The sequence below is a fragment of the Canis lupus genome, chromosome 8, assembly GCF_011100685.1.
Source record: "Canis lupus familiaris isolate Mischka breed German Shepherd chromosome 8, alternate assembly UU_Cfam_GSD_1.0, whole genome shotgun sequence".
Taxonomy (NCBI): Eukaryota; Metazoa; Chordata; class Mammalia; order Carnivora; family Canidae; genus Canis; species Canis lupus.
In genome coordinates this window covers 44,277,806-44,303,962 of record NC_049229.1, presented here as the reverse complement: position 1 = coordinate 44,303,962, position 26,157 = coordinate 44,277,806, and the positions used below count along the sequence as shown (strand labels likewise).

The 26,157-nt window shown below is 37.4% G+C and overlaps 1 protein-coding gene across 1 annotated transcript; it reads left to right on the top strand.

The window, feature by feature from the left end:
• LOC119863880 (cytochrome c oxidase assembly protein COX16 homolog, mitochondrial) lies at positions 1-26,157 on the top strand. The gene is made up of 4 exons (XM_038545094.1): positions 1-246; positions 7,747-7,818; positions 22,570-22,632; positions 25,620-26,157. The coding sequence occupies exons 1-4, from the start codon at positions 178-180 to the stop codon at positions 25,734-25,736; spliced, it is 321 nt and encodes a 106-aa protein (XP_038401022.1). The 5' UTR covers positions 1-177; the 3' UTR covers positions 25,737-26,157.

The following is a 26,157-nucleotide window of genomic DNA, read 5'->3' as shown; positions in this document are numbered from 1 at the left end:
CGTGTGACGACGCATCGATTGCTTTGGCCTGGCGGAGGCCTAACGGGGGAGGACGGAGCGCCGGGAGGCCAGGGCAAGGAGACGAAGTCAAGGTCTCCCTCCTGGGGAGGGAGCTTGGATTCGGGAGGCCGCGCTGGGCCCGTTGAACTAGGCGTCCGCGTGCGCGGAAAAGCTGACATGTCTGTACACGCGCTGCTGCGCGCCCTGCGCAAGAACAAGACCCTGCGCTACGGGGTCCCCATGCTGGTGAGCGCCGGGAGGAGAACGTGCGGGGCGGGATTCCGGAAGGGGTGGGGCGTGGGGGGGGCTGGGTTCCGGCGGCGGGGAGCCCGGATGCGGAAGGCGGGGAGCCCGGATGCGGAAGGCGGGGCCGGCCGCGCCCGGGCGAGGAAGGGGCTGGCGGCGGCGGCGTGAGTCTTCCCGGTTCCGTGGCCCTAGGATCTTGAGGGCCCTTTGCCCCCCTCCCCTCGCAGTTAGCAGGGAGCGAGCGCGCCGGATTTCACTCCAGCCCCCTGCTCCACCTGGACGGTGCTGCGGGTCGTGGAAACTGGCTGCCTTCCCTTAATTCGGGCATCTCCACCTTTCTTCGGCTTCCTGGTTTGGGAACCGCTGTCGTTCTTCCCGGGTGGTTGTTATGAGCGAAAATACAACCTTGTGGAGATGGGAGTGTTTAGGACCGTTGCCGGGACGCATCGTAACAGCCTTGCAAAGGCCGCTGACTTGCGGTTGATCGTTTCGAGCGTACTTTTGGCGTCAGCCCTACCCTGCGTTCCCCGAGGACTTCGTCCTGAAGATACAGGTTGAGGTTGACGAAGCACGAGCCGGACTTGGAACCCAGCCAGACAGCTCCCCTCCCTGTGGCCCCGCCTTTTCTAAAAAAAAAAAAAAAAAAAAAAAAAATCACTATTTTATTTTATTATTATTATTATTTTTTGCTATTGCACCTTGGCAAGTTATTTTGCTTCGGCAAGCCTGGATGGCCTAGTAAACGAAACCATTTCAATAAAGCGTGTGGACCAAAGCCACTTTCTTTTAATAACATAACGATTTGTCACTTTGATACGGATATTGGTATAGGTGCAGGTACCGCTTTTTGCATCTAAGCAGAAGTAAAGAAGAAAAGTGACCTTAAAAAAAAAAAAAAAAAAAACCGTCTTGGAGCAGCTGGGTGGCCCAGTGGCTGAGCATCTGCCTTCGACTCAGGTCATGATCCTGGGGTCCTGGGCTCCCTGCGTGGAGCTTGCTTCCCCCTCTGTGTCTCTCCCTCTCTCTCTCTCTCTCTCTCTCTCTCTGTGTGTGTCTCTCATGAATAAATAAATACAATCTTAAAGAAAAAGAAAAGAAAACGGTCTTAAAAGAAAATGTAGTAATTATATTTGTGTAGATAACAGGGCATGTGTGAAAACTGTCCTTTCTGTAGATTCCTCTTCTCCCTAAATGGAGATCCATTCAGAAGTGTGGTTGTGGTCACTAACTTGAGGTCACCTGCATGTCCCAGTGAAACCCCATTTGATTTTGTTTCTCATTTTTCAAAAATCAGCAGAGCTGGGATATTAAAACCACTAGTGGGGAAGTACCTTCTGGGTACTTAGGGGTTTCCTCTTTTGTTTTATTTCAGGGAATAGAAAGTGCCACAGTAGCCTTTTCCCCAAATGTGTTACTCTGTCCTTGTCTCTACCTCCTACTGGACCTAGAGGATCATGTTTCAAAATATGAGCCCTAAATATACAAATATATCGGGAGAGGAAAATGGAGTTCAGTACTCTGAAACCAAGCACTGCTAGAAAGAACCCAAAAGATACCTCCTCTTCATCATGTATCAGTTGCACACGCCATAATGACTATACTACATTTATCTTAGAGCTGAAATTATTTCCTCTCTTGGATAAATACTAATGCTTCATAGGACATACAGAAGAGGACTTGGAATACCAGGTATACACTAATACTATTCTCCTTCCCTTCTTGTCCAAACTACTTGAAAAGGAGGATATATTTGTTTCAGCTTCCACATTGCCCATTTAGTCTTCAGAATTTACCTTTCTGATCTGACCAGTGATGTACTGGTTCCAGCACACCAAAAAATTAGCCCATTTTGATGTGTTCAATTCAGCGTCTTTAGGATATTCGTGGTTATGCACTTGTCACCACTGTCTTATTTTATTTTATTTTTCTTTTAAAGATTTTATTTATTCATGAGAGAGAGAGAGGCAGAGATGCAGGCAGAGGGAGAAGCAGGCTCCATGTAGGGAGCCCAACATGGGACTCAATCCCAGGTCTCCAGGGTCACGACCTGGGCCAAAGGCAGGCGTCAAACCACGGAGCCACCCAAGGACCCCCACCACTGTCTAATTTTAGAATAATTTTATCACCCCAGAAGACATACCATACTCACTAGCAGTCATTTCCTGTCTATATATTTAATAACACAATACAACATGTGGCATTTTGTAACCGACTTCTTTCACTTAGCATAGTGTTCAAGATTCATTCATGTTCTAACACGCTTCAAAACTTCATTCCTTTTAATGGTTAAATAATATTCCATCATTTGGTTAGACAATTTTATTTATCCTAATCCTATCCTATTTATCATTTTATTTATCCATGGATGAGATTTGGACTGTTAAAAAAAAAAGAAATTAGGATTGTTTCCATTTTTGACCATAATGAATGTGGCTATGAGCATTCATGTACAAATTTTTGTATGGATGTATGATTTCATTTCTCTTAGGTAATATACCGAGTGGTAGAATTGCTGGGTCATCTGGTAACTCCATGGTTAACATTTTGAGGAACTGTGAAGCTGTTTCCCAAAGTGGCTACATCATTTTACATTCCCACCAGCAGTGAATCCTCCACGTCCTTGCCAACACTTGTTATTGTCCATCTTTTTAAAATTATATCCTCAGTGGATGTGAAGGCATTTCATTGTGGTTTTGATTTGCATTTCTCTTATGACATGATATGGAACATCCTTTCATACATGGTTATTGGTCATTTGTATTTCTTTTTTAGAGAAATTTTTATTCAGATCTTTTGCTCATTTAAAAATTTTTTTTTCTTTTATTCATGAGAGACACAGAGAGAGAGAGAGGCAGAGACACAGGCAGAGGGAGAAGCAGGCTCCATGCAGGGAGCCTGATGTGGGACTTGATCCCGGGTTTCCAGGATCACGCCCTAGGCCGAAAGCAGGCACTAAACCACTGAGCCACCCAGGCACTCCCAAGGGCTATTTTTCTTTTTTTAATTGAATGGAGGTTTCCTTAACACCTGGGACTAGTAAATCTTTGTCAAGGGCCTTGTTTTGGTGTGTCTTCAACACTCAGCCAGGCAGGATGCAACTCTGCCTCGAGCTTTTACTTCTTGCTTGCTCAGAGCCTCAAGGTTAGCCATATATAAGTGTTTAGGACTTTCTCATTATCTTTCCTGAGCTTATATACACCACTCGACATGGGCACAGTTCTATTTATGAGTATTTCTTTATAGATTCTCAGGAATATGTGTGAACTTTGCAGAGTCCTCTGTGGACACCTTATCTCTCCTATTTTCCTTTTAAGCTTTTTTTGGTTAGACTGTTATTTGCTCTGTTGCCTACCACTGCAGTCAGTCCTGATGTTAAACAATTGCCTCTGAATTTTTTCAACATTCTTCCTGGGAGTGTTGTGCTAGTTGAGCTCTAAGTCAGGAAAACTGAAGACAGCCTTGTGACTAAGGTTTCTGTTGAACCACCAGATTGGTCAAGCAGTGACAGTTCTCAGAGAATAAAATTTTAAAGAGCCCCCAACCCCATTTGGCCCCTCCAGAGGTTACTGCTTTGTACCACTATTGCATGCTGTTTCTTTTCATGGTTACCATGGAGCTGGGGTGAACAGGTAGGAATAAAAATGCCACCAAACTTTCTGTTCTTACTGAGATTCAGTCTTCTTTAGGAAATGTTCAAAACATTACTATAAGCCTTTGCTTAATTTTCAGATTTTTGAAGAAGTTGATTTGAGAACTTTTGCCAATCTTTTCATTGCTTTGATGGAGAAGATTTTTGGAGATTCTTACTCTGCCATTTCACTGATGTCACCTTTTGTTTCTTTTTTCTATGTCTTTGGTGAGATTTTCTAATTTTTCATTTGTTTTAAGAACATCTGTTACTGCTTTCTGAAACATTTTTATAATGATTGCATTATTAAAAATTTTTTTAAAGATTTTATTTATTTATTCGTGAGAGACAGAGAGTGAGGCAGAGACATAGAGGGAGAAGCAGGCTCCCCACGGGGAGCCCGATGCAGGACTTGATCTCAGGACACTGGGATCGTGACCTGAGCTGAAGGCAGACACTCAACCACTGAGCCACCCAGGTGCCTCTAATGATTACTTTATAATCTTTGTCAGATCATGTGGTGCTTGGGTGGCTCAGTTGGTTAAGTGTACAACTCTTGGTTTCACCTCAAGTCATGATCTCAGTGTCCTGAGATCAAGCCTGAATGGGGCTCTCTGCCAAGCAGGGAGTCTATTTATTTGAGAGAGAGAACACAAGCAGGGGGAGAGGGTGAGGGAGAGGAAGAAGCAGGCTCCCTGCTGAGCAGGGAGTCCAATACAGGCTCCATCCCAGGACTCCAGGACCATGACCTAAGCTGAAGGCAGATGCTTAACCAACTGAGCCACCCAGGTTCCCCTTCTTGATTCCTTCTAAAGGTGGAATGTTAATGATCAACATGTGAATATTTTTAAAGTTCTAAGATTGATTGAGATCACAAAAGAAATTAATGTAGATAGAGAAGACTAACCATTGTGCCCTGGGGTACTCTAACATTAGAGGATTAGGTATACAGGAAAAACCAATAAAGGACACTAAGAAGTATTCTCAGGTAAAAGAAAAACCAGGTTTAAGAGAAAAGGGGGAAAATGATCAACTGTGAACTTTTACTCATGAAATAAGATGAGAACAGAGAGTCAACCATTGATTTGGTAACCTGGATGTCATTGGTGGTTGGAATGGGTCTAAGAGAGAGTGGAAGGGACAGTGAGCATCAACAACTTTGAGAAATTTTACAGCAGATAGGAACAAGGAAAGAAGATAGTAATATGAGAAAGTGAGGTCTAGAGAAGTTTGTTAATAAGTGGAGAAATAATAACATTTTTATGGTGAATCATATAATAAGCAAGATTTTCATGATCTAGAAAATGGAAAATTGATGAATCAGGGTCTTTCAGTACATAAGACGACATGGGACGTATTGCACAAATGAAGATATTTAGTTAGGAGTGTAGATACTGTAGTAATGAGTGGTAGGTGATGCAATACAATTCTGACACCAATCAGAATTAGCACAGACTTCACAGATTAAGGGAATAATCCTTCATGAAACTCCCCTTATTTCAGACACTTGCTGAAAGCTCTGGGATTCTTAGACCACCTATACTTCTGATCAACTGGTTACGAATTCTTGGGTTCCTATTAACTCCCTCAAGTTCAATAATTCACTAGAATGGCTCACAGAACTCAGGAAAGCACTATACTTCAATTATAATTTTTATTATAAAGGCTACAAATTAGGAACAGCCAAAAGAAGAGACCCAAAAGGTCTGGGAGGGTCCCAAATGCAGAGTTTCCATGTTTTCTTCCTGTGAAATCAGGGCCTGCCACCCTCCCTGCACATTGATGTGTTCAACCAGGAAGCTCAACCAAGCTTCAGTGTCCAGGAGTTTTTTTAATCGGGGTTTAATCACCCAGGTATGGTTAATTAAATCATTAGCTATATGAAGGAACTCGGTGTCTAGCCCCTTTTCCTTGGAGGTGGGGAGGTCAAGTTAATATCATATGACTTAAAGCCCCACCCTTCTAGTCATATGGTTGGTCATTCCAGCATGGCCCACCTGTATCCTGCAACTGTCGAGGGGCCTACTATGAGTCACCTCATTAGGGTAAACTCAGGCATGGTCCTTGGGACTCACCATCAATGACAAAGATATTCCTGTCACTCAAGAAATTCCAAGTTAGTACTTTCCTCCCAGGAACCCAAGACAAAGATCAGACAACTTCTTCATTATGTACCATGTGGGTACTGTGATTGTAGTAGTTCCAGAAAGAGTTCCAGAAAGAGGTAGCCTGGACTAGAATATTAGAAGAAGGTATAGTCAGAAATTGTCAAATTCAAGAATTATTTTGAAAGTGGAGGTGAGAGAACTCAGGGATGGTTTAGACATGAGATACGAAGGAGAGGAGCTTTTGAAGATCACAAAGAAGTTGGCTTGAGTTACTGGATGAGAGCAGTTGACATTTACTGGGATGTGAAAGATTGAGGCAGAAAGTTTTGGGGTAAAAGTCAAGAGGGTTTTATTATTATTATTTTTTAAGATTGTATGTATTTATTCATGAGACACACAGAGAGAGAAGCAGAGACACAGGCAGAGGGAGAAGCAGGCTCTATGCAGGGAGCTTGACACGGGACTTGATCCCAGGACTCGGGGATCATGCCCTGGGCTGAAGGCAGACGCTTAACCGCTTAGCCACCCAGGCGTCCCTATTTCATTTATTTGTCAGGATAGACATTTAGAATTTTTATGTGGTCTGACTTGCTGGGTTTTAAAATTTATATCCTCAAGGTTTTGTTAGTACTTCAACTTCAAAATTGTGACATTTTATATTTTACAATGTTTTATATCTTCATATTTCTTTAATTGGTAATATTAGTATATTTTTATAAAAAGGAAGGTAGAGATCAAACTATTTTTATCCAAATTCCTAGACTTTTGCAGCTTTAAGTTTATGGGTGAAAGCCCTTTAGGTTATTGGAGGAGATGATAAAGCAGCATTGGCAGTTGGAGGGATCTTTTGAGGTTTGCCACATATTGAGAAGTGTGGTGTATTTTATTAGATCCTTTTATTAGTTGGTAAGAAAATGGAGAAGCCAACTACTGTGTAGTTGGCTGATTTTGCAAAATCATGAAATTGGAAGAATTCTAGTCTTTTTTTTGTTTTGTTTTAAATTCATAAGAGTCACAGAGAGGCAGAGACATAGGCAGAGGCAGAAGCAGGCTCCCTGCTCAGAGCCTGATGTGGACTCAATTCCAGGACCCCAGGATCATGCCCTGAGCCGAAGGCAGACACGCAACCACTGAGCCACCCAGGCGCCCCAAAAGAATTCTGGTCTTGAAGAAATGAGGCTAAAAGGGAATTTCTAGCTTTACCAAGTGTAATTATAGGCAAGTCTTTTAGTTGGCTATGCTTTTATTTCCTCATCTGTTAAATGGATTTTTTTCTTAGCTTAATGCTTGTGATGATGTTATTTAAACCATAAAGTGGAATATAAGTATGGGGTACTGGGGACACCTGGGTAGCTCAGTTGGTTAAACATGCAACTTTTGGTTTTGGCTCAGGTCATGATCTCCGGGTACTTGGATCAAGCCCTGTGTCAGGCTCTGCGCTCAGTGCAGAGACTGCATGTCTCTCTCCCTCTCCTTCTGCTCCTTCCCCACTCTCTCTCTCTCTCTCTCTCTCAAATAAATGAAATCTTTAAAAACAAACAAACAAGGCTAGGGTACTGACTTTGATATTTGGTAATAGGATAAAATGTTTCCTAGTGACAGTGTATATATACTGCATCTACTCTGAGCAGATGAATGCTAACTCACCAGGAAAGTAACCTGTTGGATTTCGTGTGAGCTGCCATTGTTGGCATTTAGATAAGTAATCTGTAGATAGACTGAATTCTGACCTTCTATTTTGTTTGATTGTTTCCTTTCTTTCAGTTGCTGATTGTTGGAGGTTCTTTTGGTCTTCGCGAGTTTTCACAAATCCGCTATGATGCTGTGAAAATTAAAGTAAGGACTGTAATTGGAGTTTGATACGTGTCTGTCTATACATATGTTCTGGCTTAGATGTGTATACTCAGTGTACTAAGCTGTCTGAGTTCTGTCTAATTTTTCAAGGTGGACATATGATCTTTGGGCTCTTATTCTTTAAGACAACATTAATCATCATATGGAAATGAATCATGAAATGCAAAGAATTCAGTAATCTTTTTTTTTTTTTTTTTTTTTTAATACTTTTTTTTTTTTAATATTTTTTTTAATTTTTTTATTTATTTATGATAGTCACAGAGAGAGAGAGAGGCAGAGACACAGGCAGAGGGAGAAGCAGGCTCCATGCACTGGGAGCCCGACGTGGGAATCGATCCCGGGTCTCCAGGATCGCGCCCTGGGCCAAAGGCAGGCGCCAAACCGCTGCGCCATCCAGGGATCCCAGAATTCAGTAATCTTATTCATTAGAAAATTTGCAATACTGCATTCTCCAATAAAATATATTCACTCCCATTTTATTACTCCAATTATAAATTAGCTATTTCATATTAATACCAGTAATTTTATAAATTATGTTGATATATAAAGTATAATGACATACTAATACTGAAGGAAAGGAAAATTATTTCTCATTATAAATAATGGTAGTAAAATAAATAAATAAATAAATAAATAAATAAATAAATAAATAATGGTAGTTACCTTTTATATATATAGGTATATAACATATTTATATATTATATGTAAAATTATATATACATATATATGTGTGTGTATGTGAAATTTATTTTACTCGTGAAATTTATTTTACTGAGGCTCAGAGAGCTTAAGTAATTTACCTATGGTTATATGGCTATTTAGAGGTAGTGCAAAAAAAAAAAAAAAAAAAAAATAGAAGTAGTGCTAGGATTTTCACCCTCTATGATTATGTAGTTACTAACAAATTTAGGCCAAGTGTTACATAAGAACTCTGGTTAATTAACTCTGGTGAATTCATTCAGAAATATGTAGTTTTGGGGGTACCTGGGGGCTCAGATGGTTAAATGTCTGTCTTTGGCTCAGGTCATGATCTTAGGTTCCTGGGATGAGCCCTGCATCTCAGGACTCCTTGCTGAGCAGGGAATCTGCTTCTCCCTCTCCCTGTGGTCCTCCCTCTTGTCCTCTCCTTGCTTATATTCTCTCTCTCTCAAATAAATAAAATCTTTAAAAAAAAAGAAGTATATCATTTTTGTTTGTGACTACATCTGATATTTGAGTTATTTCTCATGTTATAAATATATATATATAAAATAGTAAATAAATTAAATAAATAAATATATAATATATAAAGTATATATTATATATAAATATATTTAAATAAATATAAATAAACATATAAACAAATAACTTAATATATTAATATAAATTATATATTAAAAATTATATATTAATTATATATTATATTAATATAAATAAATTAAATAAACATATAAATATATAAATATATAAATATATACGTATTTATGTGGGGTGCCTTGGATGGCTCAGTTGCTTAAGTGTCTGCCTTCAGCTCAGATCATGATCCTAGGGTCCTGGGATTGAGCCCTGCAGTCGCAGGGACTGCTTCTGACCCTCCCATTGCTCGTGCTTTCTCTCAAGAAAATAAAATCTTAAAAACATATATATAATTTCCTATATGCATATACATATATATAATATTTACATATAAGTAAAATTTTCTACCAGTATTACTGAAGTCTGCTAATGAAATATGTTATATAATGTATATTAATTCTATTAATTAATTATTATTGGTAGGAAAGTAAAGAGTATTAAAGACTTCTTCAGTTTTCTCATTTAATTCATGGTTTAAGAGAAACATCAATTGAACACCAATAAAAAATAAATTTATATAAAAAAAGAACAGAAAAAAAAATAAGAGAAACATCAGCTCCAACTAGTTTTAAAGACCATAAGTATTAGAGTAAATATTAAATTTAAAAAGAATATACAATTTCTCTGCAAGAATAGAGCAATTATCAATTGTATTAGAAAGTTTGTTAGCATTCCACCTATTTTATTAAGAAATTATTTCTGAGGCACCTTGGTGGCTCAGGTGGTTGAGCACCTATCTTTGGCTCAGGTTGTAATCCCAGGGTCCTAGAATTAAGTCCTTCAGCACCCTCTCTGTGGGGAGCCTGCTTCTCCCTCTGCCTGTGTCTCTGCCTCTCTCTCTGTGTCTCTCATGAATAAGTAAAGACAAACTTAAAAAAAAAAGAAAAAAATTTCCCTTTCCCTTTAAGATGAAAGTTATAATAATCTGACTTTTGGAAATGGGATAACATGTATATATTTGAAAAACAATTGCAGGGGCACTTGGGTGGCTCAGTTGGTTAGGTGTTCATCTTCAGCTCAGGTCATGATCCCAGAGTCCTGGGATTGAGCCCCATGATGGGCTCCCTGCTTAGCAGGGAGTCTGCTTCTCACTCTGCCTCTGCCTCTCCTCCTGCTCATGTTCTCTGTCTCTCTTTCACTCTCTCTCAAATAAATAAAATTAAAAAAAAAAAGAAAAACAATTTCATATTTGTCATGTGCTTATCATGTGTCAGATCTTACAGATAAAGATTCATTTGTAAGAAATTAGTTCTTACAAAGCTTATGGCATAATTGAGGCTGGAAGACATCCAGTATAAAAATGTACTCAAACAAGTTATATAATTGCCTAGTAAAATGCTGTATTAGAATTTTGCATAAAACATTACTAGAACTTCAAAAAGAGGAATATAGTTTAGACCTAGACAAAGAAGGTTTACTAGAAGCATCAGCCTTTGAATTATGACCTTAAGAATGAGTGCTAGTGGGACGCCTGGGTGGCTCAGCGGTTGAGTATCTGCCTTTGGCTTGGGACATGATCCTGGAGTCCCAGGATCAAGTCCTGCATCGTCCTCCCTGCATGGGGCCTGCTTCTTTCTCCCTCTGCCTATGTCTCTGCCTCCCTCTCTCTCTCTCTCTCTCTCTGTGTCTCTCATGAATAAATAAATAAAATCTTTAAAAAAAGAAAAAAGAATGAGTGCTAGCTAAATGGTGGAAATGATTAATATTCTGTAACACAAGCAAAGTATTGGGCATATGGTCAGAGGTTCATTTTAAAAATCCCTCTCTGGCCATGGAGGACAAGATGGATGGGGATTGAACAAAGTGGGAAGGGAGACATGAGATCTGTTAGGGCACTTCAGCAGTAGTATACATGGGCAGTAATGAAACTTGAAATGAAACATTTGTAATGAAGATTGAAACAAATGAGTTCCAGAGCAATTTTTAGCAGCTAATTGATAGTATCTGATGACTAATATGATACATATAAAACTATGAATAGATCTTGCATGGCTTGAGGTTTTGGTTTTGAGGACTACATAAATGGCAGTGTCAATCACTAGGTTAAGGAGAGAATGAATGAGATTGGGTTAAGAGGAGAGGTCTAGAAGATGAGGTTACACTAAAGAGAAGAATAAAGTTGAAAGATAAAGTTAAAAGAATGAGGTTCATTGCAATTGAGAGGACAAGGTTGGTTGAAGAGAACAAGGTTGAGAGGATGCGGTTGGTCAAGGTCTACAGAAGGAGGCTGAGTGGACAGAGTTCAGGTGAGAAGGATCAGACACAAGACCTGTGGAGATTGAGAGGTCCAAGTTGGTTGATGTTCAGAAGTCAGACTCAGGTGAAGTCAAGAGTCAGTGGGTGAGATTGAGTTCAAACAAGGTAGAGAGGATGAGGTGGACTAAATATGAGAGGGACTGACAGGATAAGATTAATTGAAGTTGGTAGGGGTTATAAGGGTTGAGAGGTTGAGAGCAAGCAGGAGTCAAGAGGGCAAGATTGTGGAGATCAAGGTGGGGCCAAGTCTGAGGTTGAGAGTACAAATACAGATGAGGAAGATTAAGGGAGGGTAAATTCAATTGAGATGTTTTGAGGAGGGGGGAAAAGATATTGATTCAGACTGACTGACCTGAATTTGCTTGTAACTGTTCCTGATTTTAGGACTGAAAGTCTGGCATTTCAGAAAGCAGAAATTCCTGCTTCTCAGTCATGGGTTAGGAAAGTGGAAAGGCAAGTACAGAACCCAAGAGGTAGGCTAAAAAATAAGTGTGAAATAGATGTGGCATAGTTTATCCATCATCCTTAGTGGTGATAGTTCTTTTTCCTCTTGACTTCTAATGCAAACAACCACAGACCCACGATAGTAGATCATCATGTTACATCATTCCAAGTAGTATGACCTTAGTGTACATTTAAGTACATTATAATCCTTAGCATGAACAGTCTTTTTTTTTTTTACTTTAAAAGAGTACTAGTTTAAGATTGTAAATGTGTGACCATGTTTTCTAAGATTTAGATCATGAGAACAATTATAATACCAATGCCAGCATGATCCAAACATCACTAAAAGAGAAAGCTAAATGATTGTGTTATTTTATTGTTTTCTTTGAAGAATTTAATGAAACCACAGAAAACATAAAAAATTGTTGATATTTTGTCAGATGTTGCTTTTGCCCAGTTTTTTCTCTACTTCCTTTATGAGACTCTAATCCAGATGTATCCAACATTTTTAATAGCTTTTTTTATGTTTTGTTTTTCCCCATTCTTTTTTTACTTTTAATTTTTATATTCTCTGTTCTATCTTCCAGTCACTAACCCTGTCTTTTGCTGTGTCCAATCTCTTATTAAAGTCATTCGTTGATTTAGTGATTTTAGTTATAGTATTTTTTTTGTTTTGAAAATCACATTTAGCTCTTTTTTAAAATTGATTTTATTTATTTAAGAGAGAGAGAACATGAGCAGGAGCAGGATGGTGGGGGAGAGGCAGAGGGAGAGACAGAAGCAGACTCCCAGCTGAGCAGGGAGCCTCCTGCAGGGTTCCATCCCAGGACCCTGGGATCATGACCTGAGCTAAAGGCAGACACTCAACCAACTGAGCCATGCAGATGCCCCAAAGTACATTTAATTCTTCACTATATATTCTAATACTCTGGAGAAATCTTCAATGAAGTCATGTTTTTACTTTTTCCTTTAGTATCTTGAATATATAGGAGTTACTTTAAAATCCTATCCCCAAGATACATTAACTATAGATCTGCTTTTATTGTCTAATTTTTTTCTCTTGTTGGTTTTGTGAGTATATGTTCTGTCTTTGAACATACCTTATAATTTTTAAATTAAATATTAGGTATTGTTTGTAAACAGTTGTAGAGATTCCAGGTGATATTGTTTTCCTCCTGAAAGGGTTTATCCTTTTTTCTGGTAGGCAGATAGACTGGGGGCTAATCCCCTTACTACTCTCCAGGAGTGAGTTGTTTTTTTGATTTTGTTTTTTTTTTTTTTAGGCTATATTTATTCATGAGAGACACAGAGAGGCAGAGAGACAAAGGCAGAGGGAGAAGCAGGCTCCCTATGGGGAGCCTGATGTGGGACTCATCCCAGGACCCCGATAGCACTCTGAGGCAAAGGCTCAACTGCTAAGCCACCCAGGAGTCTCTTTTTTTCTTTTTTCTTTTTTGTTTTCTTTTTCTTTTTCTTTTTTTTCCAGGAGTCAATATTAAGGTTGATCACTTCTATTTCTATTGGCCACTTAGGCTTCCTTTTTTGTTTATCCTCTATTGTGATATTTCAGCTCTTAGTTGCTCATTTTTCCTGTGGCTTGTTGGCCTTTTTCATTTTGTTTTGTAAGATTTCTTTATATATGCCAGATTATAAAATTTTTAGTCATCTTTTTTTTTTTTTTTTTTTTAATTTTTAGTCATCTGAATGGTATCTTTTGATGAACAAATTTTAGTGTAATCTATTTTATTCCTTTTGTACTTTATACTTTTTTTGTCCTTTTAAGAAGTTTCTTAACTCCAAGTATATTTTTCCAAATATAATCTTCAAATATAATTTTTTACTCTAGAATATAAATATTTTTGTATGAATGCTAAAATTTTTATTTTGCCTTTTGTACTCAGATCTGCAGATATGGAACCCAAATGGGATTGATTTTTTTTTCTTTTTTTGTATACGGTTTGAGGAATTGTGATGTTCTGATTTATAAAGAAATATGTAATTAGTCTTTGCCCTAGTTTCTGGCACTGAGCTAAAATCCCTGGAATTTCCCAAGTGCTGAGAGCAATCAAGGTGTCTCCTGTTCTCTTAGTAAACTTATGAAATGCCCCTGGGTAACTTGCTAGGAGAGCCAGCCTTGTGAGACAGGATTGAGTTTTCAGTCCCACCCCTTGACTTCCATAGAGGGGAGTAAGGCTAGAGGTTGAATCAGTTGCCAATGGCAAGGACTCAGTCAATTATCCCTGTGTAATGATGCCTGCATAAAAACCCAAAAAGGTAGTGTTTGGACAGATTTCTAACTGGGGAACTGGTAGAGGTGCTGGGAGAGTGGCTGTCCTAGAGAATACCTCTTCCATCTGGCATTTTATACATAAAATGTTTCAATTTTGTGAGCTGCTCTAGCAAATGGATCAAACTCTGGGAGGGGTTGTTGGAACCTCCAGTCTATAGCCAGTCAGAAGTATAGGTGACATCCTTGATTTGCAATTTGTGTGTGAAGTGGAGTGGAGGGCTGTCTTGGATGACTGAGCCATTAACCTATGGGATCTGACTCTATCTTCAGGTAGGCGGTGTCAGAATTGAGTTAATTGCTCGGTGGTTTGGAAAAAACCCACATGCATTGGAGGAACTATAACCGAGCTGATTGTAACTACACTAATGTGAGTCCATTTGCTCCTGGTGAGTGACAGAGATTACAGTAGGTGATCTACAGGTAATTATAGCAGGTGGAGTTGTCATACACAGGAAACTTTATTTGCAGCAGATAAGGAGATCACAGGAATAACTTCCAAATCGGTGACTACCCAAACATGGGTGAGAGAGTTCTTTTTATTTAAGATTAGGATGAATATTCAGAAAGAGGAGCTTTGTCATCACACATAAAGGCAGGAATAAGGTTGTGTAGATATACTTAGAAAACATGCCTATACCTTCATCCTATATTATGAAGCCTTTGCTCCTCCTGGGGCAGAGACTTTAACATTATGATGAAGCAGAGTAACTGTTGGACAAGGGGAAGGAGCTATGGACATGATCTGTGAGCCAGTATGAACTGGATGGGATCTTGGACTGGTTATCTCATGTAAGGTATGCAGGGCCTTGCTTGTTCCTGGGCTGGAACTGATGAGGAAACAGAAGGCTAGCTGAGGACAATGCAGAAGCTGACACTCTGTAACCCCCTACCTTCTCCCCAGGTGGGATATGTGTGACATTCCTCAGGCACTCCTGGCTGCCCTAAAGTTAAGGAAAGGAAAAACAGTTAATTTACAGAGATCATAATCCTGCAAGACATGAGTCCCCCTCAGGTTACAGATATCTTAGTAATTTAAAAGAACAAAGCATTTTTTAAAATCAATAACCTAGCTTCCAGAAGGAAATGTAGATACCATTAAATGTCCTTATAACCTGCAGCCCACTGACAGATACTTGAAGTGGGCAGAGTGTAATGTTCCTTCAGGAAGCTCCCAACTATCTTAATTTTAATGCCCTGCTAGAAGGAAAAGAAACCTTAACTTGACAATGGCAAGGCCACCAGTATCCTGTGAGTCTTCTTTAACATATGAAAATCCTTTTGAAACCTCCCTTTTCCTTACCTCCCCCAATTCCCAAGTATGTAATCAACCACCCCTCACAACCTCCAGGGCAGTAGCTCTTCCAGCCCATGGGTCCTGTCCCCATGCTTTAATAAAACTACCATTTTGCACCAAAGACAGCTCAAGAATTCTTTCTTGGTGGTCGGCTCCGGACCTCACCCCAGCAAACCTCACCTATGTTCCGAAGCTACATCAGACCATATCACCTGACCCAGAGTCCAAGCTTCTGAAGGGACAGCCAGTGTATTTGTTAGTGGGGTCTGAAAAGAAACAGTAGCTGATGACAGAGAGTTCTTTGAAAAACAAGCTTTAGGGACTCCTGGGTGGCTCAGTGGTTGGGCTTCTGCCTTTGACCCTGGGTATGATCCCGGGAGGCTGGATGAGTCCCACATCGGGCTCCCCGCAGCGATCATGCTTCTTCCTCTGCCTATGTCTCTGCCTCTCTCTCTGTGACTCTCATGAATAAATAAATAAAATCGTAAAAAAAAAAAAAAAAAAGAAAAGAAAAACAAGCTTTAAATTTTCTGCTAGTTTCAATCCTGCAAAGACAACTCAAGAATATGCTAGGTCAATCTTTACTTTTGAAACAGCACTGGAAGTTTTTACCATTGATTTTTTTTGTGTGTGTGTGTCTCTGATATGTTAGACTATCTACTAGCCTATTAGAGACAGTTGTTGCATTCCCTTTGTTCTCTTAAAATTCTTAACTACCGTGGGTTTTTTTGTTTTTTGTTTTTTGTTTTGTTTTGTTTTTTCATTTCTTTGTAATTCTCACATCCCCCTAGATAGTTCTGCAAGAAGTATGCTTGGGCAAGTAGAGTTGGTAAGGCACAGTTTGGGGTGGGGGTGTGTGGGGAGAATGGTGGGAGGGGATAGCTGGGGACCTAAAATGACTTCTTTTGTATCAAAAAAGCTATGTCTGGGTCTTTCTTTTTCTGGGGACGCCTAACTCTGCTTATAGGATTTCTTCCCTAATATGGACAACAAGTTGTCCGAGTACCATTTAGAGACAACATTTTTTCCTTCCTGCTCTTCTGTGCCTATTTTGTTGTCTGTTCTGTTGTATTAGTTTATTTACAAATTCCATTGTGATTTTCAAATTAACTGTGCCTTCTTGGGCAATGAGCTCACCTTGATCATGGTATACTGTCTTTTGGTATGTTGTTGAATTCTTTTTGTAGTGTGTTCTTCAGGAATTCTGCATTAGTGAAGTTGGCCTGTCCTCTTACTGTCTTTTTCAAGTTTTGACTTCAAGCTTATGCTCACCACATAACTAGAAGTTTTTTTGTACACTGGCATTATTTCTTTAGTAGAATCCATTGGTAAAGCCATCTGAACCTGGGTTTTTCTTTATGTGAGATTTTATTTTATTTTAATTTTTTATGTGAGATTTTAAAGTACAGATTCAGCTCTTTATATATTATAATACTGTTTATTTTTTAATTTTTATTTATTTATTTTTTAAAAGATCCTATTTATTTATTCATGAGACACAGGAGAGAGAGAGAGAGAGAGGCAGAGACATAGGCAGAGGGAGAAGCAGGCTCCATGCAAAGAGCCCGATGTGGGACAAGATCCCGGGACTCCAGGATCACGCCCTGAGCCAAAGGCAGATGCTTAACTTCTGAGCCACCCAGGTGTCCCTATTTTAATTTTTTTTAATAATACTGTTTAAATAGTTTATTTTTTCTCTGTTACATGTTAGAAAGTTGTATTTTTCTATGCATTTGTCCATTTTGTCTAAATTTGCAGGTTTATTGGCCTAAAAGTATTCATATTATCCCAGTATCTATTACCCATAAAATTTATGTTGTTGATCTTTTCATTCTAACTCTTACTTCTCTTCTAAGTCAATTTTACTTGAGATTTATCAACAGCTTTTGGTTTAGCTGGTTCTTTTGTCATGCATTTGTTTGACCTTTAATTAGTTCTGTTCTTAATTTACTTTTTCCTTTGAGTTTTTTTTCTTTTTTCTGACTTTATGAGGTAGTTCTCAGCTCATTACCTTTCCATCTTTTTTTGTAATATATGCTTGTAAGCTGATTAATTTCCTTTTAAATATGGGCTTAGCTATGCCATGCAAGTTTAATATGTAATATGTTCACAATCATTTTTTTTTCAATTGTCCATAAGCTATTTAGAAGTGTTTTTCCTTAGTTTATATGTATAGGGGATTTTCTAGTTAAATTACTTTTTTATTGATTTCTAACTTCAATGCATTGTAATCAAAGAATATTTTCAATGAGTTCATTCTTTGAGATTTGTTGAGACTTGCTTTGTGACCCAGCATATGATCAGTTTATATATAAACAATGTGTGCTTGATAAGAATGTATATCTGGCATTGTTGGGTATATTTTAAAAATTAATAAATACATCCATTTGGTCAGGAAATTAATAAATACATCCATTTGGTCAGGTTTGTAGTGTTTTCTCAAATTTTCAGTAGTGTTGACTTTTAAAATCTTTTTTTCTATCTGCTACTGAGAAAATTGTGCTAACATCTCACTATTACTCCATTTCATGATATTAGGCACATTTAATTTCAGAGTTACTACATCTTGATGAGGATTTGAGTTTTTATTGTGAGGAAACTAATGTTAAAAAACAAAATTCAAATAAATTTAAAGATCAAATTGCTTTTATTCAGTGATTCATGAATCAGGCAAATGGAAAGGAGATCTGAACAGCTGTATAAAATAGACTGTAGGATGAATAGAGCAGAGACAAAGAAAGAGTACATTATTTCATCTTTCTTTGGGGGACAGGAGGGACAATCACGTAGTTTATTTACCTTACTACTGCTGACCAGGAAATTCCAGACTGACTGGTTAAGATTACATTCCTGAGGGAGGACAGAACTTATATTAGATATTAAGTTTCAGTTTGGTGACATGAGCTTAGCATAACTGACTCTGTTTGGGCCTCTTTTTCTTTTTCTTTTCTTTTCTTTAGTTTTTTTTTAAAGATTTCATTTATTTATTCATGAGAGACACATAGAGAGAGGCAGAGACAGAGGCAGAGGGAGAAGCATGCTCCATGCAGGGAGCCTGACATGGGACTCGATCCCAGAACTCCAGGATCATGCCCTGAGCTGAAGGCAGATGCTCAACTGCTGAGCCACCCAGACGTCCCTCTCTTGTCTTTTTCTTAATACTTGGCTTGCTAATAATGCTTTTTTTTCCCTTAAAGCCTGACTTCATTAGCTTTCTATTTAATCTTAACCGTTCTATAAACTTAAGTTTTAAGTAGATCTTTTATAAACAGAATATATGTTTTTAATAGTCTTATTTTTAATGGATCATTAAATCCATTTACATTAAATGTAATTTTTTATATATTTGGGTTTAAATATGCTTTCTTTTGGTGTGCTATTTGTTACAATTATTTCTTTTTGCCGTTTTTTAGTTCTCTTTTAGATTAATAATATTTTATTAATTTACTGTTCTGTTAGTTTGAAAGCTATTTTTACTCTTCCACTAGAGATTCCTCCAGAGATTTTTGTGGGTTTTAGTTTTTGCTTTTTCCTCCTACTATGTGGTCTTGAGGGGAGGAAGGATATGCTGTCCCAAAATGAGCCATTTGGGCATGTGAATTGTTTTCAGCTGAAGTTAAAACCCAGGAGACTGTGGGAAAGCTTTTTATCTCTCCTTTAACTGCCTAAAGCAACTTAGATGGAGGGCCTATACTAGGAAGAGACCTATTACCAGATGTAACTTTTTATATCAGAAAGACCTACCTGTGTGGCATGGTAGACATTTGTTTACCAAACATATGCTCTTTTCATCTTCCTGTGAATTGGCTTCTTACCCTTTTATTTTTATTTATTTATGATAGTCACAGAGAGAGAGAGAGAGAGAGAGAGAGAGAGACAGGCAGAGGGAGAAGCAGGCTCCATGCACCGGGAGCCCGACGTGGGACTCGATCTCGATCCCGGGTCTCCAGGATCACGCCTGAGCCAAAGGCAGGCGCCAAACCGCTGCGCCACCCAGGGATCCCGTCTTCTTACCTTTTTAAGTCCCAGTTCCGTATCTCATTTTCCTTAGCTAAGAATGATATGTAATTGCCTGACTCAATTGCCTGGCTACCTGTGAGTGTCATGTCTTTGTGGGCCTCCATACATACATAATTAAATTAGTTTTTCTCCTATTCCTCTATTTTATGTCAGTTAATTATTAGGCCAGCCAATGAACCTAGAAGGGAAGAAGGAAAAATTCCTCCCCAACAGTCAGGTTTTGGTGTCAGGGTAACAAAGCTGGCTTCATAACACGAGTTGGGTTGCCTCCTTTTTTATTTTCTGGAACAGATTGTGTAAAATTGGTGTTACTTCCTTAAATATTTTATAGAATTTACCAGTGACACCTCCTGTGCTTCAGTCTTTCTTTTTAAAAATGCATTTAGCTATGGATTTAATTTTTTTAAATAGATAAGACTATTCTGGTTATGGATTCTTTTTTCTGACATTTCCTAATTGGTTTTCACTTGAGTAAAGAAACCCTATTGATTTTGTAAGTAGATCCATGCACGTTGATTGATTTTTGTGTGTCAATCTAGCCACTTTGTTGAATTCTATTAACTGTAATCATCGTAAATATTCTTAATAAAGAAACATTAGAAGTATTCTCATTTAAATTTAATTAAAATTAAAATTAAAGCTAAGAATAAGAAAAGAATATCCATAATTATAGCTACTTTTTTAGTACTATTTTAGAGGTATAGCCTCATAGCATGGATAGTCAAACAGCAAAAAGAAATAAGTGGTATGAAGTTTAGAAAGAATTGAAAATGTGATTATGTGCAGATGAAATGTTGCCTGCCAAGAAATTTGTCCGCCCAAGAAGATTAAGACTATTAGAATGAAAAAGATGGTTCAACAAGGTGACTCTTCACTTTTTTTTAAATTAATTAATTTATTTATTCATGAGAGACATTGAGAGAGAGGCACAGACATAGGCAGTTAGAGAAACAGGCTCCCCACAGGGAGCCCAATGTGAGACTCCATCCTGGATCCTGAGATCAGGCCCTGAGCCAAAGGCAGATGCTCAACCACTGAGCCGCCCAGGCATCCCCCTAGAACAAGTTCTATTCTTATAAATATCTTGTGTGTATTTGAGGGGAAATGGCAATCTAAATTTTCTGGGCTCAAAATTCTTTATATGCCTATTAGAAAAATCCTATTATTTTATTCATATCTTCAATAATCACATTATAATCTGCTTGATCTATTAGATTCTGCAAAAGTTATGTTAAACTCTTCTAGAATGTTTGTGTTTATTTCTTACATTTTTATCCATTTCACTGCGTATATTTTAAAGTAGTGTAGTCACATATCTTATAATTCTTTCTTTTTAAAGGTTTTATTTATATATTTGAGAGAGCAAGAGAGAGTGAGAGATAGCACAGGGTGAGGGAGAGCAGAGGGAGAGAGAGAATTATAAAATATGCGTAGGGTGCCTGATGTAGGACTCAATCCCAGGACCCTGGAATCATGACCTGAGCCAAAGGCAGATGCTTAACCAACTGAGCCACCTAGGCACCCCTATATTTTATAATTCTTTTTTAAAATGTATTTTATAATTCTTAGATATTTTTGAAAAGTTCCATTTATCAATGTAAAATGTTCCTTTTTGATACTGTTTGCCTTGAACTCTGTTTTGTTCATTGTAAATACTGCTATTTATTGATCACTGTCCCCACAGTTTTGTTTTGTTTTGTTTTTTGCTATAATTTTTATAACCCTCTACTGTCAGCCTGTGCTTTCATTCTTTTCTACGTGCATTTCTTATAAGTAGTGTATAGCTGGATTATTTTTCAGAGTTCAGAAAATCTCTCGTAGTTAATAGATGAGTTCAATATTTACTATAATTATTGATGTTTGTATATATTTCTACCACTCAAAACTGAGTGAGAAAAAAATCAAACAGAAGTCAAGAAAAAAGAAAAAAGATAAAATAGTAAAAATAAAACTGAGTTTGAAAGTAATCCTCCCTCAATAGCAATACTGGAAGATATAATTCTATCATCTTTTAGTGTACAAAGTTGCTAATGAGCAGTCTTTTTTCTAATCCATGCTCCTTTGTAAGTATACAGTCTTTACACTCTTTTTTGATTTTGAGATTTTCTTTTTTTATCCTTAGTATTCTAAAGTTTTACTGTTACTTAAGAATGGGTTGTTTTTATTTTGTTGCAGTTATTTTTTATTGTGTTGTTTCAATCTGGGGACTCATGTTTTTCTAAATGTTAATTAATCACTGGTCAATTATTTAATTATATCCCTTCTTCCATTCTTTTTGTTATCTAATTCTGAAACCCCTCATAGATGTGTGTTGGAATTTTTGAGTCTAGCTTTCATAATATACTTTTTCTTTCATTCATCTCAACTCTTGTGCATCATTCTAATGGAATCCTCAGGTTGTATTTGTAGTGTATTAATTTGGTCTTAAGCTGTGTTCAGTCACGATTCTGCTATTGCATTTATTTTAATTTGGGTTTTGTTGTTTATGGATTTTAGCAATCACATTCTTCTTTCCCAAACACTTTGCCACATACAGGTAACATGGCATCAGCTCCTATTTACCACAATGGAATCCTGTCCAATTTTTTCTTAGATACTTCTTTATTTCAGGTGTATTGAAGGTATCCTTTTTTGTTTTCAAGAGCAGCGTTATATTTTTTGCACTTTTTATATTACTTATATGTAATAACATCATTTAGGGGATGGTTAACAGCATGGACTGTGGGGGCACAAGGCCAAGGCTCAAAGCCAATTTCTTCCTCTTCAACAAGTAATTAAAACTCTATGTCCCATTATCTTTACTTGTGATCATTATCATAATAATTATCTTGTATATTTTTGTGAGTACTAAAAGATAATATATGTCAAAATGCCTGGCATGTAAAAAGTGCTCAGTAAAAATTAGCTGCTGATAGCTGTAGTAGTAGTGGTAGCAGTATGCTAGTTATCACTATATGATTCATCTGATGGTAGAGATTTTATCATATGTTTGTGATCTGCCATACAATCCCAACCATCCCTTATATGACTTTTTAAATTCAAAATTGGATCTAACAGACTTAAACAACTTATGGCTCTTCTTTCTTTTCTACAGATTGATCCAGAATTAGAAAAAAAACTGAAAATGAATAAAGTGTCACTGGAATCAGAGTATGAGGTACATATGTTAACATGTTATATGTTAATGTAATCTCTCTTTTGTAACAGTTTTCCAAGTCAGTGACTAATTCTGTCTTAAGGTGAACTTAAATTATTACTAGTGCAGAAAAAATTATTTACCTTAAACAATATAGTATTGGGACAACTGTGTGGTCATTTGAAAACAAAATAAAGATGGATCTGTATTTCATATATCAGAATGAATAAATTCTAGGTGGAACAAGAATTTAAAAGTACAAAAAGGCTAAAAATACTAGGAGAAAAAATAGAGATTCTTTTTGGTGGTCTTGAGTCAGAAAAGCTGATTTAAATGTGATACAAAATTCAAAAGCTTTTAAAAGTAAAGATTGAGGAATGTATATATAAAAACTCAAAAGTTTAACCTAAAAAAATAATATATATAAAGTCACTAGTTAGATGGGGAGTCCTAAAAATATTGTATATTTTATCATGATGAATTAACTTATTTAAATATGAAAAGCATCTACAGATCAATATGGAAAAGTTTAATATTTTAGTTGGTCAGTGGAACATGGGCAAAGAATGTAAAGCTTCAGAGAAAAGGAAAAAATACCATTCTTAAACATATGACAAGATACTAAACTTATAGGAAAGTTAGTTAAAATTATAATGGGGTGTTACTGTCCACCCATCTGATTAGCAAAAATGAAAGTGTTTAATAGCACATGGTATTACGCATGTGGTGAGGGAAGATGTTCTCCATTTCTTATAGTTTGTTGATTTTTTGGCTGTGGATCATATTTTCCTCTTTCTTTGTATGTTTTGGTATTTTTCCTTGAAAGGTGAACATTGTGAATAGTACATTGAAGAGACCTGTGAAGATTGTTGATTCTCATTTTAGCAGGCAGTTCCATTATTGGCTAATCATTTTGAGCTTGGCTTTATCTTTTTAAGGGAAGATCTGTGAAAGGCTTTGGTGTTTCCTAAAGTTCTGTAACTCTATGGGACTCATTCTCCAAATTGTCTCCCTAGAGGATCTTGTCAGAGGTTGGCTTTAAGCTCTGTTGGTGTGAGTCTAAAGTAGGTATTACTCTGGGCATAATCCTTATTCCTAAAGAGTAGCGTTTTTGGTGTCTCAGGTGTATGTTAAAGTAGCAGCTAGATACTATCTTTACCTGATAGTAAAGAGAGGTCTCCAGTGTAGCAGGGCTGAAAATCCAACAGTAACACTGCTTTTCATCAGCACTTCTTGATTCTGTATCATGCCCAATTCTGTAGCAGTTGGTTGCTAAGTGGTAAGCCTTAGATGGTCTTGCCCAACACACGTACGGGATAGTCTTCAATGACTACATGTTTTACAAAATTCCACAGAGACTCTTTCAATTACTAAAGATCTTTGAAGACTGAAACACTTTTATGTGAAGTTGTTCTGTCAGCCTTGCAGCCTTGCATCTTTGAAGACTGAAACACTTTTATGTGAAGTTGTTCTGTCAGCCTTGCATCCCGTCTAAGAATAATTCTTAAGTTCTCTTGAACATATATATCTTATGTTATCTGGGTAAAGGTCATTCTTTCTTTAAGCCTTTTAATAACTTTGGATAATTTCATAACTATACTTGAAAATAATTTACTCCCTTGCACATTAAATTCGTAGAACTTTGTTTATCCACATATATTTATTTTTTAAATCTTTTTTTTTTAATTTTTATTTATTTATGATAGTCACACACAGAGAGAGAGAGAGGCAGAGACATAGGCAGAGGGAAAAGCAGGCTCCATGCACCGGGAGCCCGACATGGGATTCGATCCCGGGTCTCCAGGATCGCGCCCTGGGCCAAAGGCAGGCGCTAAACCGCTGCGCCACCCAGGGATCCCCTATCCACATATATTTAATACAGACTCCTAGCAAAATTCTAAGTGACCTTTAGGGAATGGTTTCAGTTCCCTACTTCCCCATTATTTTGTCCAAACTTGTAACTTATTACTTCTCAATCTGTAAGCACTTTGTGATGTAGTGATGCTAAGGAAGGTTTGGGAGTAAATTTTACTTTAGTTATTTTGAAAACCATAGAATTTAAGAATTGAAGACACCATGTAGACCATTTGGTTGAGCCATTTTATTATTACTTATGAGGGAATTAATGCCCAGATGACTTAAATCACTTGCCCAAGGTTATATAGCTTGTTAGTAAAAGAGAAATGCTTATTATCCAAGTGTCAATGTAAATTTGTATCATTTTCCCTATATCTGGATATAAGCTATTCTGTGTTATCTGAGCTTCTTTTTCCATTTTATTTACTCAATAAGTTCAGAATAATCAAAGCAGATACAGGAAATTTAGTGTCAGAGTGGTGTCGAAGGATGAAGAAACATTTATATTCTATCCTTTATCTTACCTTCATTTCTGTGCTGAGAGGCATTTCACACTAACTGTGAAGGTACAATGATCCAAACTGTAGTTGAAGCTAGGTTTTATTGACAGAAAGGGATTTACTCCCGGCATCTGTGGGGAATGTCCTTTCATTTGCAGGCTCAGGCTTATTTCTCAGGTGCAGGATAAATCATCATTTCTTTGTTTTAGCAGATTGTAGGGTCTCCACCTTTGTTCTTTTCCTCTCTTTTACTACTCTCACCGATGCTAACCCATGCTAGTCATTATTATGGAGAAACAGCCTTTAAAGTTGGACTCTAGTTTTCCCGGCTTCTTGCCTTTCTTTGTGCTCTCAAAAATAAAGTATGTAGACTCTTTCTCTAATTTGGTAATTTTATTCTGATGGGGAAGGGGAAAGTATGAAAGATAGTCTAGTTAATATCAATAGCAAACAAGAGAAATTCTAAATCCTAAGAGATATGCCATTACTTCAGTTATTATGTATGATATGCAGTTGACTTGTTAAAATTACAATTGAGGGCCTATTGGATTTTTTCCACTCACTTATTTATTCATTCATTCAGTAATGTCCTAATAAAAGTCACAGGGATTTTACCCTAATATATATACTTTAATTTTTGTGACCCTACAGAAAATGAAGGACTCCACTTTTGATGACTGGAAGAATATTCGAGGACCCAGGCCTTGGGAAGATCCTGACTTCCTCCAAGGACGAGATCCAGAAATCCTTAAGACTAAGACAACTTGACTAAATTGATTCTTTTTTTTTTTTTTTTTAAACAAAAATGTTACCTATCAATCGGAATACCCACTACATATTCAATGGGAAGAAAATTTCAGAACTGCAGAAGCCCGGTTATGAGTAATGTGATGACAGATAATCTTGATAAAAAGTCGCAGTAACCTCAGGCAGTGATTTTATGTCAAACCTATGTGGGAAAATAATATCGATCACAGGCTGATGAGAGTTTTGGTTTTACTTATAGTCCCTCACATGGTATAAAATCAGTCTCCAAAGTATCACCTGATGATTGTATTGATACTATTAAAACATGTTAAGAAAATTATATTGCTCCTGATTAAGGCAAAAATTATGATGTAGTACATATTATATATAGATATGGAACATTTATTCAAGTATTCCATAAATGACTACAGTTTGGAAATAC

What these genes read in the sequence shown, in the direction of transcription:
- LOC119863880 (XM_038545094.1), top strand. Translation starts at nt 178, where the DNA reads ATGTCTGTACACGCGCTGCTGCGCGCCCTGCGCAAGAACAAGACCCTG. An exon ending in ATGATGCTGTGAAAATTAAA is followed by an intron (nt 7,819 to 22,569) that starts GTAAGGACTGTA and finishes TCTTTTCTACAG; the next exon opens with ATTGATCCAGAATTAGAAAA. An exon ending in CACTGGAATCAGAGTATGAG is followed by an intron (nt 22,633 to 25,619) that starts GTACATATGTTA and finishes GTGACCCTACAG; the next exon opens with AAAATGAAGGACTCCACTTT.